General features: G+C 45.9%; 1 protein-coding gene across 1 annotated transcript in view; it reads left to right on the top strand.

Moving 5' to 3' along the window:
• Nucleotides 1–11,988, top strand: part of SLC52A2 (solute carrier family 52 member 2) — a 142,943-nt gene extending 130,955 nt beyond the window's left edge. Inside the window, exon 6 of the mRNA XM_063450911.1 lies at nucleotides 11,644–11,988. Coding sequence (XP_063306981.1) covers nucleotides 11,644–11,856 — 213 coding nt within the window. The 3' untranslated portion in view covers nucleotides 11,857–11,988. The remainder of the gene's footprint in view (nucleotides 1–11,643) is intronic.
• Nucleotides 11,989–15,169: the final 3,181 nt, after the last annotated feature.

Here is a 15,169-nt window from a genome sequence, read left to right as displayed (position 1 = left end):
CAATAACCGGACGAAACACAGTTTGGGAGTCAACTAACTCTGTTTATTCACAGGCAGCGTATTTATGCAGTTCCCCATGCAAGGGGTTTCCATACAGATATTCCAGGGGATTTCTCCCAACATGCATTGTGACTTTCCCAACAGGCATCGCTGCACGAGAAGGATACTCCCACTAAAATGGACGATTAAGTGGATTATCCCCTCGTGCAGCAAAACCGACAATTGACATTAAAATACATAATTCCCGTAATATTCGGCACTTTAGAATAACCGAACGTTCGGTAGATAGCTGGGGTCGGGGCGCACACTTTGTGAGAATACCGCTCCGATCCCAGCTGAATTGACCGAACGCCGCACATAATACATTTAAACATCAAGGTGAGTTTAAAAGTACCGAATAAGTACGGGACACATAATGTACCGAACGCGGTACTCCCGAACGCTCTGGAAGTCCAGCGGTGTTCGGATCACTGAGTAGCCGTTTCCAGTTCCAGGCTCTCGACGACCGAACACCGCTGCAGAGACAAAGGATCCAAGATGGCCGACCGCCGCATGGTCGGTAGTGGATCGACGGCCACCTAGGAGAGCCCTTAATTACCGATTGCAACAATGTTGCAACCGGTTAATTGGTGCCACACGACCTGTGAATGTGTGGTCTACCTGGGGAGTCCACATTCGTACGGCGAACGGCCAGGATAGCCGTGTTTCGTCGTACGAATGCTTTGTATGCTGGCGGCATACGGCTGCCAGCATGCGAACGGTCACAATACAATACACATACAGTCAACGGAACACGTTATACATTCAGCCTACGGACAACCTGCAATGAATATAGTTCAGAAGTGGCTAGGTTTGCCACACTCGCTTTACGTATCGTATCTCTAACCATCCTCTATCCTCGCTTTACGTATCGTATCTCTAACCATCCTCTCTCCTCGCTTTACGTATCGTATCTCTAACCATCCTCTATCCTCGCTTTACGTATCGTATCTCTAACCATCCTCTATCCTCGCTTTACGTATCGTATGTCTGAACGCCCTCTATCCTCGCTTTACGTATCGTATCTCTGAACGCCCTCTATCCTCGCTTTACGTATCGTATCTCTAACCATCCTCTATCCTCGCTTTACGTATCGTATGTCTGAACGCCCTCTATCCTCGCTTTACGTATTGTATCTCTAAACGCCCTCTATCCTCGCTGTACGTATCGTATCTCTGAACGCCCACTATCCTCGCTGTACGTATCGTATCTCTAACCATCCTCTATCCTCGCTTTACGTATCGTATCTCTAACCATCCTCTATCCTCGCTTTACGTATCGTATCTCTAACCATCCTCTATCCTCGCTTTACGTATCGTATCTCTAACCATCCTCTATCCTCGCTTTACGTATCGTATCTCTAACCATCCTCTATCCTCGCTTTACGTATCGTATCTCTAACCATCCTCTATCCTCGCTTTACGTATCGTATCTCTAACCATCCTCTATCCTCGCTTTACGTATCGTATCTCTAACCATCCTCTATCCTCGCTTTACGTATCGTATCTCTAAACGTCCTCTATCCTCGCTTTACATATTGTATCTCTAAACGCCCTCTATCCTCGCTTTACGTATCGTATCTCTGAACATCCTCTATCCTCGCTTTACGTATCGTATCTCTGAACGCCCTCTATCCTCGCTGTACGTATCGTATGTCTGAAGATCCTCTATCCTCGCTTTACGTATCGTATCTCTAAACGTCCTCTATCCTCCCTGTATGTATCGTATGTCTGAAGATCCTCTATCCTCGCTGTACGTATCGTATCTCTAAACGCCCTCTATCCTCGCTGTACATATCGTATCTCTAAACGCCCTCTATCCTCGCTGTACATATCGTATCTCTAAACGTCCTCTATCCTTGCTGTACGTATCGTATCTCTGAACGTCCTCTATCCTCGCTTTACGTATCGTATCTCTAAACGTCCTCTATCCTCTCTTTACGTGTCGTATCTCTGAACACCCTCTATCCTCGCTTTACGTATCGTATGTCTGAACATCCTCTATCCTCGCTTTACGTATTGTATCTCTAAACGCCCTCTATCCTCCCTGTACGTATCGTATGTCTAAACATCCTCTATCCTCGCTTTACGTATTGTATCTCTAAACGTCCTCTATCCTCGCTTTACGTATCGTATCTCTAAACGTCCTCTATCCTCACTTTACGTATCGTATCTCTAAACGTCCTCTATCCTCGCTTTACGTATCGTATCTCTGAACGTCCTCTATCCTCGCTTTACGTATCGTATCTCTAAACGCCCTCTATCCTCGCTTTACGTATCGTATCTCTGAACGCCCTCTATCCTCGCTTTACGTATTGTATCTCTGAACGCCCTCTATCCTCGCTTTACGTATCGTATCTCTAAACGTCCTCTATCCTCGCAGTACGTATCGTATCTCTAAACGTCCTCTATCCTCGCTTTACGTATGTATCTCTAAACGTCCTCTATCCTCGCTTTACGTATGTATCTCTAAACGTCCTCTATCCTCGCTGTACGTATCGTATCTCTAAACGTCCTCTATCCTCGCAGTACGTATTGTATCTCTAAACGTCCTCTATCCTCGCAGTACGTATTGTATCTCTAAACGTCCTCTATCCTCGCTTTACGTATCGTATCTCTGAACGCCCTCTATCCTCGCTTTACGTATCGTATCTCTAAACGTCCTCTGCTCGCTTTACGTATCGTATCTCTAAACGTCCTCTATCCTCGCTTTACGTATCGTATCTCTAAACGTCCTCTATCCTCGCTTTACGTATCGTATCTCTAAACGTCCTCTATCCTCGCTTTACGTATCGTATCTCTAAACGCCCTCTATCCTCGCTTTACATATCGTATCTCTAACCATCCTCTATCCTCCCTGTACGTATCGTATCTCTGAACGCCCTCTATCCTCGCTTTACGTATCGTATATCTGAACGCCCTCTATCCGCGCTTTACGTATCGTATCTCTAAACGTCCTCTATCCTCGCTTTACGTATCGTATCTCTAACCATCCTCTATCCTCCCTGTACGTATCGTATCTCTGAACGCCCTCTATCCTCGCTGTACGTATCGTATCTCTGAACGCCCTCTATCCTCGCTTTACGTATTGTATCTCTGAACGCCCTCTATCCTCGCTGTACGTATCGTATGTCTGAACATCCTCTATCCTCCCTGTACGTATTGTATGTCTGAAGATCCTCTATCCTCGCTTTACGTATCGTATCTCTAAACGTCCTCTATCCTCGCTTTACGTATTGTATCTCTAAACATCCTCTATCCTCGCTTTACGTATCGTATCTCTAACCATCCTCTATCCTCCCTGTACGTATCGTATCTCTGAACGCCCTCTATCCTCGCTTTACGTATCGTATCTCTGAACGCCCTCTATCCTCGCTTTACGTATCGTATCTCTAAACGTCCTCTATCCTCGCTTTACGTATTGTATCTCTAAACGCCCTCTATCCTCGATGTACGTATCGTATCTCTGAACGCCCTCTATCCTCGCTTTACATATCGTATCTCTGAACGCCCTCTATCCTCGCTGTACGTATCGTATGTCTGAACATCCTCTATCCTCGCTGTACGTATCGTATCTCTGAACGCCCTCTAAATGCCCTCTATCCTCGCTGTACGTATCGTATGTCTGAAGATCCTCTATCCTCGCTTTACGTATCGTATCTCTGAACGCCCTCTATCCTCGCTTTACGTATCGTATCTCTGAACGTCCTCTATCCTCGCTTTACGTATCGTATCTCTAAACGTCCTCTATCCTCGCTTTACGTATCGTATCTCTGAACGCCCTCTATCCTCGCTTTACGTATTGTATCTCTGAACGCCCTCTATCCTCGCTTTACGTATCGTATCTCTAAACGTCCTCTATCCTCGCAGTACGTATCGTATCTCTAAACGTCCTCTATCCTCGCTTTACGTATGTATCTCTAAACGTCCTCTATCCTCGCTTTACGTATGTATCTCTAAACGTCCTCTATCCTCGCTGTACGTATCGTATCTCTAAACGTCCTCTATCCTCGCAGTACGTATTGTATCTCTAAACGTCCTCTATCCTCGCAGTACGTATTGTATCTCTAAACGTCCTCTATCCTCGCTTTACGTATCGTATCTCTGAACGCCCTCTATCCTCGCTTTACGTATCGTATCTCTAAACGTCCTCTGCTCGCTTTACGTATCGTATCTCTAAACGTCCTCTATCCTCGCTTTACGTATCGTATCTCTAAACGTCCTCTATCCTCGCTTTACGGATCGTATCTCTAAACGTCCTCTATCCTCGCTTTACGTATCGTATCTCTAAACGCCCTCTATCCTCGCTTTACATATCGTATCTCTAACCATCCTCTATCCTCCCTGTACGTATCGTATCTCTGAACGCCCTCTATCCTCGCTTTACGTATCGTATCTCTGAACGCCCTCTATCCTCGCTTTACGTATCGTATATCTGAACGCCCTCTATCCGCGCTTTACGTATCGTATCTCTAAACGTCCTCTATCCTCGCTTTACGTATCGTATCTCTAACCATCCTCTATCCTCCCTGTACGTATCGTATCTCTGAACGCCCTCTATCCTCGCTGTACGTATCGTATCTCTGAACGCCCTCTATCCTCGCTTTACGTATTGTATCTCTGAACGCCCTCTATCCTCGCTGTACGTATCGTATGTCTGAACATCCTCTATCCTCCCTGTACGTATTGTATGTCTGAAGATCCTCTATCCTCGCTTTACGTATCGTATCTCTAAACGTCCTCTATCCTCGCTTTACGTATTGTATCTCTAAACATCCTCTATCCTCGCTTTACGTATCGTATCTCTAACCATCCTCTATCCTCCCTGTACGTATCGTATCTCTGAACGCCCTCTATCCTCGCTTTACGTATCGTATCTCTGAACGCCCTCTATCCTCGCTTTACGTATCGTATCTCTAAACGTCCTCTATCCTCGCTTTACGTATTGTATCTCTAAACGCCCTCTATCCTCGATGTACGTATCGTATCTCTGAACGCCCTCTATCCTCGCTTTACGTATCGTATCTCTAAACGTCCTCTATCCTCGCTTTAGGTATTGTATCTCTAAACGCCCTCTATCCTCGCTGTACGTATCGTATGTCTGAACATCCTCTATCCTCGCTTTACATATCGTATCTCTGAACGCCCTCTATCCTCGCTGTACGTATCGTATGTCTGAACATCCTCTATCCTCGCTGTACGTATCGTATCTCTGAACGCCCTCTAAATGCCCTCTATCCTCGCTGTACGTATCGTATGTCTGAAGATCCTCTATCCTCGCTTTACGTATTGTATCTCTGAACGCACTCTATCCTCGCTTTACGTATCGTATCTCTAAACGTCCTCTATCCTTGCTTTACGTATTGTATCTCTAAACGCCCTCTATCCTCCCTGTATGTATCGTATCTCTGAACGCCCTCTATCCTACCTGTACGTATCGTATCTCTGAACGCCCTCTATCCTCGCTTTACGTATCGTATCTCTAAACGTCCTCTATCCTCGCTTTAGGTATTGTATCTCTAAACGCCCTCTATCCTCGCTGTACGTATCGTATGTCTGAACATCCTCTATCCTCGCTTTACATATCGTATCTCTGAACGCCCTCTATCCTCGCTGTACGTATCGTATGTCTGAACATCCTCTATCCTCGCTGTACGTATCGTATCTCTGAACGCCCTCTAAATGCCCTCTATCCTCGCTGTACGTATCGTATCTCTGAAGATCCTCTATCCTCGCTTTACTTATTGTATCTCTGAACGCACTCTATCCTCGCTTTACGTATCGTATCTCTAAACGTCCTCTATCCTCGCTTTACGTATCGTATCTCTAAACGCCCTCTATCCTCCCTGTACGTATCGTATCTCTGAACGCCCTCTATCCTCCCTGTACGTATCGTATCTCTGAACGCCCTCTATCCTACCTGTACGTATCGTATCTCTGAACGCCCTCTATCCTACCTGTACGTATCGTATCTCTGAACGCCCTCTATCCTCGCTGTACGTATCGTATCTCTGAACGTCCTCTAAATGCCCTCTATCCTCGTTGTACGTATCGTATCTCTGAATGCCCTCTATCCTCGCTTTACGTATCGTATCTCTGAACGCCCTCTATCCTCGCTTTAAGTATCGTATCTCTGAACGCCCTCTATCCTCGCTTTACGTATCGTATATCTGAACGCCCTCTATCCTCGCTTTACGTATCGTATATCTGAACGCCCTCTATCCTCGCTTTACGTATCGTATCTCTGAACGTCCTCTATCCTCGCTTTACGTATCGTATCTCTAACCGTCCTCTATCCTCGCTTTACGTATCGTATCTCTAACCATCCTCTATCCTCGCTGTACGTATCGTATCTCTGAACGCCCTCTATCCTCGCTGTACGTATCGTATCTCTGAACGCCCTCTATCCTCGCTTTACGTATCGTATCTCTGAACGCCCTCTATCCTCGCTTTACGTATCGTATCTCTGAACGCCCTCTATCCTCGCTTTACGTATCGTATCTCTAAACGTCCTCTATCCTCGCTTTACGTATCGTATCTCTAACCATCCTCTATCCTCCCTGTACGTATCGTATCTCTGAACGCCCTCTATCCTCGCTGTACATATCGTATCTCTGAACGCCCTCTATCCTCGCTTTACGTATTGTATCTCTGAACGCCCTCTATCCTCGCTGTACGTATCGTATGTCTGAACATCCTCTATCCTCGCTTTACGTATCGTATCTCTAAACGTCCTCTATCCTCCCTGTACGTATTGTATGTCTGAAGATCCTCTATCCTCGCTTTACGTATTGTATCTCTAAACGTCCTCTATCCTCGCTTTACGTATCGTATCTCTAAACGTCCTCTATCCTCGCTTTACGTATCGTATCTCTAACCATCCTCTATCCTCCCTGTACGTATCGTATCTCTGAACGCCCTCTATCCTCGCTGTACATATCGTATCTCTGAACGCCCTCTATCCTCGCTTTACGTATTGTATCTCTGAACGCCCTCTATCCTCGCTGTACGTATCGTATGTCTGAACATCCTCTATCCTCGCTTTACGTATCGTATCTCTAAACGTCCTCTATCCTCCCTGTACGTATTGTATGTCTGAAGATCCTCTATCCTCGCTTTACGTATTGTATCTCTAAACGTCCTCTATCCTCGCTTTACGTATCGTATCTCTAAACTTCCTCTATCCTCGCTTTACGTATCGTATCTCTAAACGTCCTCTATCCTCGCTTTACGTATCGTATCTCTAAACGTCCTCTATCCTCGCTTTACGTATCGTATCTCTAAACGTCCTCTATCCTCGCTTTACGTATTGTATCTCTAAAAATCCTCTATCGTCGCTTTACGTATCGTATCTCTAACCATCCTCTATCCTCCCTGCACGTATCGTATCTCTGAACGCCCTCTATCCTCGCTTTACGTATCGTATCTCTGAACGCCCTCTATCCTCGCTTTACGTATCGTATCTCTAAACGTCCTCTATCCTCGCTTTACGTATTGTATCTCTAAACGCCCTCTATCCTCGCTGTACGTATCGTATCTCTGAACGCCCTCTATCCTCGCTTTACGTATCGTATCTCTAAACGTCCTCTATCCTCGCTTTAGGTATTGTATCTCTGAACGCCCTCTATCCTCGCTGTACGTATCGTATGTCTGAACATCCTCTATCCTCGCTTTACGTATTGTATCTCTAAACGCCCTCTATCCTCGCTGTACGTATCGTATCTCTGAACGCCCTCTATCCTCGCTTTACGTATCGTATCTCTAAACGCCCTCTATCCTCGCTGTACGTATCGTATCTCTGAACGCCCTCTATCCTCGCTGTACGTATCGTATGTCTGAACATCCTCTATCCTCGCTTTACATATCGTATCTCTGAACGCCCTCTATCCTCGCTGTACGTATCGTATGTCTGAACATCCTCTATCCTCGCTGTACGTATCGTATGTCTGAAGATCCTCTATCCTCGCTTTACTTATTGTATCTCTGAACGCACTCTATCCTCGCTTTACGTATCGTATCTCTAAACGTCCTCTATCCTCGCTTTACGTATCGTATCTCTAAACGCCCTCTACCCTCCCTGTACGTATCGTATCTCTAAACGCCCTCTATCCTCCCTGTACGTATCGTATCTCTGAACGCCCTCTATCCTACCTGTACGTATCGTATCTCTGAACGCCCTCTATCCTCCCTGTACGTATCGTATCTCTGAACGCCCTCTATCCTACCTGTACGTATCGTATCTCTGAACGCCCTCTATCCTCGCTTTACGTATCGTATCTCTGAACGCCCTCTATCCTCGCTTTACGTATCGTATCTCTAAACGTCCTCTATCCTCGCTTTACGTATTGTATCTCTAAACGCCCTCTATCCTCGCTGTACGTATCGTATCTCTGAACGTCCTCTATCCTCGCTTTACGTATCGTATCTCTAAACGCCCTCTATCCTCCCTGTACGTATCGTATCTCTGAACGCCCTCTATCCTACCTGTACGTATCGTATCTCTGAACGCCCTCTATCCTACCTGTACGTATCGTATCTCTGAACGCCCTCTATCCTACCTGTACGTATCGTATCTCTGAACGCCCTCTATCCTCGCTGTACGTATCGTATCTCTGAACGTCCTCTAAATGCCCTCTATCCTCGTTGTACGTATCGTATCTCTGAATGCCCTCTATCCTCGCTTTACGTATCGTATCTCTGAACGCCCTCTATCCTCGCTTTACGTATCGTATCTCTAAACGTCCTCTATCCTCGCTTTACGTATTGTATCTCTGAACGCCCTCTATCCTCGCTTTACGTATCGTATCTCTGAACGCCTTCTATCCTCGCTTTACGTATCGTATCTCTAAACGCCCTCTATCCTCGCTTTACATATCGTATCTCTAAATGCCCTCTATCCTCGCTTTACGTATCGTATCTCTAAACGCCCTCTATCCTCGCTTTACGTATCGTATCTCTAAACGCCCTCTATCCTCGCTGTACGTATCGTATCTCTGAACTCCCTCTATCCTCGCTGTACGTATCGTATGTCTGAACGCCCTCTATCCTCGCTGTACGTATCGTATCTCTAAACGCCCTCTGTCCTCATTGTACGTATTGTATCTCTGAACGCCCTCTATCCTCGCTCTACGTATTGTATCTCTGAACGCCCTCTATCCTCGCTGTACGTATCGTATGTCTGAAGATCCTCTATCCTCGCTTTACGTATTGTATATCTGAACGCCCTCTATCCTCGCTGTACGTATCGTATGTCTGAAGATCCTCTATCCTCGCTTTACGTATCGTCTCTCTAAACGTCCTCTATCCTCGCTTTACGTATCGTATCTCTAAACGCCCTCTATCCTCGCTGTACGTATCGTATCTCTAAACGTCCTCTATCCTCGCTTTACGTATCGTATCTCTAAACGCCCTCTATCCTACCTGTACGTATCGTATCTCTGAACGCCCTCTATCCTACCTGTACGTATCGTATCTCTGAACGCCCTCTATCCTCGCTGTACGTATCGTATCTCTGAACGTCCTCTAAATGCCCTCTATCCTCGTTGTACGTATCGTATCTCTAAATGCCCTCTATCCTCGCTTTACGTATCGTATCTCGAAACGCCCTCTATCCTCGCTTTACGTATTGTATCTCTAAACGTCCTCTATCCTCGCTGTACGTATCGTGTCTCTGAACGCCCTCTATCCTCGCTTTACGTATCGTATCTCTAAACGCCCTCTATCCTCGCTTTACGTATCGTATCTCTAAACGCCCTCTATCCTCCCTGTACGTATCGTATCTCTGAACGTTCTCTATCCTTGTTGTACGTATCGTATCTCTGAACGTTCTCTATCCTTGTTGTACGTATCGTTTCTCTGAACGCCCTCTATCCTCGCTGTACGTATCGTTGCTCTGAACGTCCTCTATCCTCCCTGTACGTATCATATCTGTGAACGTTCTCTATCCTTGTTGTACGTATCGTTTCTCCGAACGCCCTCTATCCTCGCTGTACGTATCGTATCTCTGAACGTTCTCTATCCTTGTTGTACGTATCGTTTCTCCGAACGCCCTCTATCCTCGCTGTACGTATCGTTTCTCTGAACGTCCTCTATCCTCCCTGTACGTATCATATCTCTGAACGTTCTCTATCCTTGTTGTACGTATCGTTTCTCTGAACGCCCTTGTAACGGACCGTTTCAGCATAAAAGGGGAAAAATCCGTTTAGGCGATAATCCCCTTTTCTAGAGACAGGCACAGCTACTGCAGAACATCAGAACTCCCGAGCTGGATACGAAATAACACTCCGAACTGGAACAGCTGAACAAGAAAAGCATAAAATCGGCTTACACTCTTGGCAGTCAGCTTACAATCCAATCCCCCCCAAGAACGAGACGACACTTCATTTTGAGGGTTAAGCAGGAACTCTGGACTGGCTCATCCAGCCTGGCTTTTATTACACTAATCCACATACAGGCCACACCCAGGGGGAGGCATAAAATAACCAATCACATACATGGTTCAGCCCACACATCCCCTCCCCTCAGATAACATTAAACTCAATTATCCGGTACACCTTTTTCCCCAATTCCTGGATGTACCCCAAAAACAGGGGGTACACCTTTAAATCCAGCATCGCTGGATAGCCCTTATTCAGGGGGACAACATATCCAAAGTTCAAGTAATTCGGATGAATGGTTCGTGAGATATGGGGTTCCAAAGATTTGACCGACCGCATGGGTAAAGTATCCGAAAACAGTTCCATGCATTTTGGCCCTGCGGTCGGTCACAAACAAGGGAATGAAAACAGGCGAATTGCCTGTGTTATAGAGCCTGGAGAGGGTTTGAATGAATTCCCTTGTTTATGGGGTTCTTTCTACCGAATGGCGGGTCATTCGGTAGTTTCCATACGAATTTCTGGAACTATGGAGGTCTCAGCGGTGTTTGCCTAGTCAAGTGTCCGATTTTAGTTCCAGACACTCGACGGCAAAACACCGCTGTTCGGTAGTTTAAGATGGCCGCCGCCACGTGTTTGTTTCCCGAATGGCGGCCACCCAGAGGACAAAGAATACATTACACTGATTGCCAATTACCCGTTTGCAACATTGTTGCAAACTGTAATTGGAGGCACACTTATTCCTGGGTGGTCTGGTTGTTCGGTAGTTTCCTCAATATAATGAATGGAGTGATTCTACCGAACAATCAGATGAATGCTGTACATATATATAACCCAGGTAACTGCATACAACAATACATACATGACATTAAAGTATTAAAGGCAGGATTACTGTACTACGCTCCACAGTCTTAAAGGTACAGTAGCCCCAAAAGTTCCAATATGTCCATCGCTGCTTTTAAAGGGCCAGCAGCAGCAATACAAATTATTACCTGCCCAAATATAGTTTCTAAAGTGCAACACGTCCAGGGGCCATAGTCAGCGGGCAGGAGGCCAGCAGCCAGGCCTCTCCAGTTCACAGTGGCGAAGCTGGTTTCGCCACAGCCCTCTATCCTCGCTGTACGTATCGTTTCTCTGAACGCCCTCTATCCTCGCTGTACGTATCATATCTCTGAACGTTCTCTATCCTTGTTGTACGTATTGTATCTCTGAATTTCTCTGTTTGTCCACAGGTTTTATCCTGGTCACTCTTCCTTGGACTTTTCTCATACCTCAAGGTTGTCATTGGCAGCCTCCTGCATGAGGCTGGACACAGTGCCCTCTTGTGGTGCGGAGGTATAATCCAAGCTGGGTCTCTGTTTGGGGCCCTGCTTATGTTCCCAATGGTAAGCATTTACCACCTGTTTCACACAGGCAGAGACTGTCAGGATAACTGCACTCAATGAGGACGAGGCACACAGCACTGCTAATCTATGTGTTCACTCCACTCGGTGCCAGAGCTTCTCCTGAATCACTTTCTCGTTGTTTTAAGTCTCAGGATTCTTTTATATCATGAAAATAAAATATTTTTTATCCAGTATTGTGTTTGTGCTTCTGTTGCAAGCTGGTTGGGGTGATTGGTACATGTAACGGATTGACGGCCCCCCCCGACTGGGTACCTCCGTTAAAAGATGCTCCTAACGCTTCCTGAGGGCTCCAAGCACTCTAGCAGACACCACAATCACCGAACCGGAGAGGCATATGAATGCTCTCAAACATATGAATGCTGTAAACCGCTGAACAGCTTACACTCCTGGCAATCAGCATACAATCCAATTCCCCCAATGACGAGACGGCACTTTGTTTTGAGGTCAAGCAGAACTGACTGTACTGGCACATACAGCCTCTTTTATTCACAATCCACAAACATAGTACTGCCCACAGAGTTTTGAAATACAACCAATCAATTCGTACAATACACACAGACACTCCCACACAAAATCCTCCCCTCTGCCTGTGATATGATTACTGAACACAATGGGTAATCTCATTATCACAGGCAGAGGAATACAGTTTTTACAAAATATTAATAACTTCCAAAATATACATGCCATTCACATAAAACTTTTTCAGAATCAGCATGCTTGAAATATACACATACTCACAAATCAGGGCAATTGGTTTAGGGGTAAAAAGTTAAGGGAAAGTCTTATTTGACCGACTGCAAGCACATTTTCATGCTCAAAAGAGTTCCAGAGAATCAGGCTGTGCGGTCGGTCTATTTCCCATGTTAAAGTCAGTTCAAACACACGAACGACAACCATTCGAATTGTCGAACTGTCGAATGAACTGTCGAACGGCGTTCGAACTGTCGAATGCATTGAAGTCTGGAGAAGGTAAAACTTCAGCTGAATTAAAGATGGCAGCCGCCACGTGTTCGTTTGTCGAACGGCAGCCCCCTAGCGTTCGGTAGTTTACCTACAGCAGGCTCCCAGCCTGGGAGGTAAATTGCCTGCGCTCTTCCACTTCTGGGTGGTCTGCCTGTGTGGTACTTGGTTCAGTAAGCCCCATTTACACAGTATATTAACAGTCTGGGGTCACTAGGGACAAAGTCTTAAAGGAGCATTGTCCCAAATAAGTCTGGGGACACCGTCTTAAAGGGGCATTGTTCCCAAAAGTCACAGTATGTCCCCAGATGGTTCTTAAAGGGCCAGCAGCATAATAAAATACAATATGCCCAAATACTGTATTTAAAGGGCCAAATCTCCCAGGGGCCATAGTCAGCAGGCAGGAGGCGGGCAAACAGGCTTCTCCAATGCCCAGTGGCGAGGTTGGTTTTGCCACAGAACATAAGATTGCTGCTCCTCCAAAGGAGACAAGGCCGTCCTATTCAAGAAAAAGCGGCAGTGGGACCAGAGACTACAAAAAGGTTCATGTTAATACCGCACTGGTCAACACCGCTCTTGTTACACGCTGTATTGACGTATTACATTTTGACATTATTGTGCTATAAGGAAGCCGTGCTGATCCAGGAGAGACACAGCTCCATACAATGCCTTATATGTACAAGGCCAGTGCCTCATACCGTGGCGGTATCTGTGGCGAACGTGACCTCGCCACAGGCTCCTGGAAGAGCCTGCTTGCCAGCCTCCTGCCCAGAGACTATGGGCCCTACAGGGAAACCTGTAAAAGACAGTTTAAAAGGCTTGGTTCGTGTAAATTTTATGCCCTTTCGGGAACCGAACAACCGCACAAACCAGAGACCACCGTGAGCTTGTTAAGCCCAATTGACACCACAGTGTTCTAATTGATCGTCTGAGTTCTCCGCGAACGCAGGCAGCGGTGTGTGGGCGTTGAGCTCATGGAACTAAAATCGGACACTGAAACTCCTGAACACCGCTGGTCTTCCATCATTGCATGCATTCATTTCTACACAACCTGGAAGGGCACTGTTCAGTGGATTTGTTTGCATGGATGAGGTGAACAAGCTACCCATTGTAATTAGGGATTATGTTCGGTATTTTATTCGTTTTTATGTTACCAAAGTTGACCAACCGCTAGCACTGATTTCATGAAACTATTTTGGGCAGGAGTTTAAGCTTGCGTGGGATAGACATAAGGCTATCCTAGACTTAAGATAAGGCCAGGGACTAATTTTTAAAGTATTTCAAAAATTGAGCAGACTAGATGGGCCAAATGGTTCTTATCTGCTGTCACATTCTATGTTTCTATCTGTGGGGGGGGACAGCTATACTGCTATAATCACTGCGATACTCTATTGGAGGAGAGGTCTTTCCACTGGGAGCCAAGCCAAGCTGTGGCGGCAAAAGGAGGCTACAGTGCTTATGGTACTTGGTGATACTAGGAAGCATGATTGACGGAGGTACCCAGTCGGGGTGCCAGGTGGTCCGCCACAGTATCATAACTTTGGGAGGTTTTAGGGGCAATGACAATAGGGAGTCATTTCAGCCAGGTGTGTGTATTGCAAACTGCCCTTTTGGTCCCAAATACAGATATTTATCAAGCCAAAAGACACACAAATAATGCCCTCCAATATACACTATGTGGACACCTCAGCCATTCCTAATAGGTAAAAACCAAAGAAAAGAAAATGTTACCTGCGCTTTCTCCTTAATCCCTATGTATATTTAGACAAATGGAGGTCATTTAGTTGCTCCAATGGCCATTGGAGGGAATGCCCGCCTGCCAACGTCAAGGGGTGTATATAAAAAATACCCCTTTCTGTCTCATTAGAGATATCTTTGCCAGAAGCTCAAGGAAGCAGGCTGAAGGGTCAGTGTTAGGACCCGCTTAGGGGGGTCTGCCTTGACGTTGGCAGGCGGGCATTCCCTCCAATGGCCATTGGAGCAACTAAATGACCTCCATTTGTCTAAATATACATAGGGATTAAGGAAAAAGCGCAAGTAACATTTTCTTTTCTTTGGTTTTTACTATATATTGGGGCTGATGTGTATTGTAGTCATTGCTGCTGGCCCAGCAGTAATGGGACTAAGCGCAGGACTTCTCTTTTTGTATTTGCATTCCTAATAGGTGTAGACAATCCGGCATAAACTCGTGATGGAAGGCACCTTGACCCAAGTCTCAAGCTACAGATGACCGGATGTCCTTGTTTCAGTGTTTGACAAGTAAGCATAAATTCATGGCTTGTGACATTCTGAGGAGATGATTGCAGCTTTACCCTCAGCTCTCCTTCTTATGTTTTTTTATTTATGTATAACCATTGAAATGTGCTCAGTTCTGTAAATTCCGTTTATGGTA

This window comes from Pelobates fuscus, chromosome 4, assembly GCF_036172605.1.
Source record: "Pelobates fuscus isolate aPelFus1 chromosome 4, aPelFus1.pri, whole genome shotgun sequence".
Lineage (NCBI taxonomy): Eukaryota > Metazoa > Chordata > Amphibia > Anura > Pelobatidae > Pelobates > Pelobates fuscus.
This window is presented reverse-complemented; position numbering and strand designations above follow the sequence as displayed.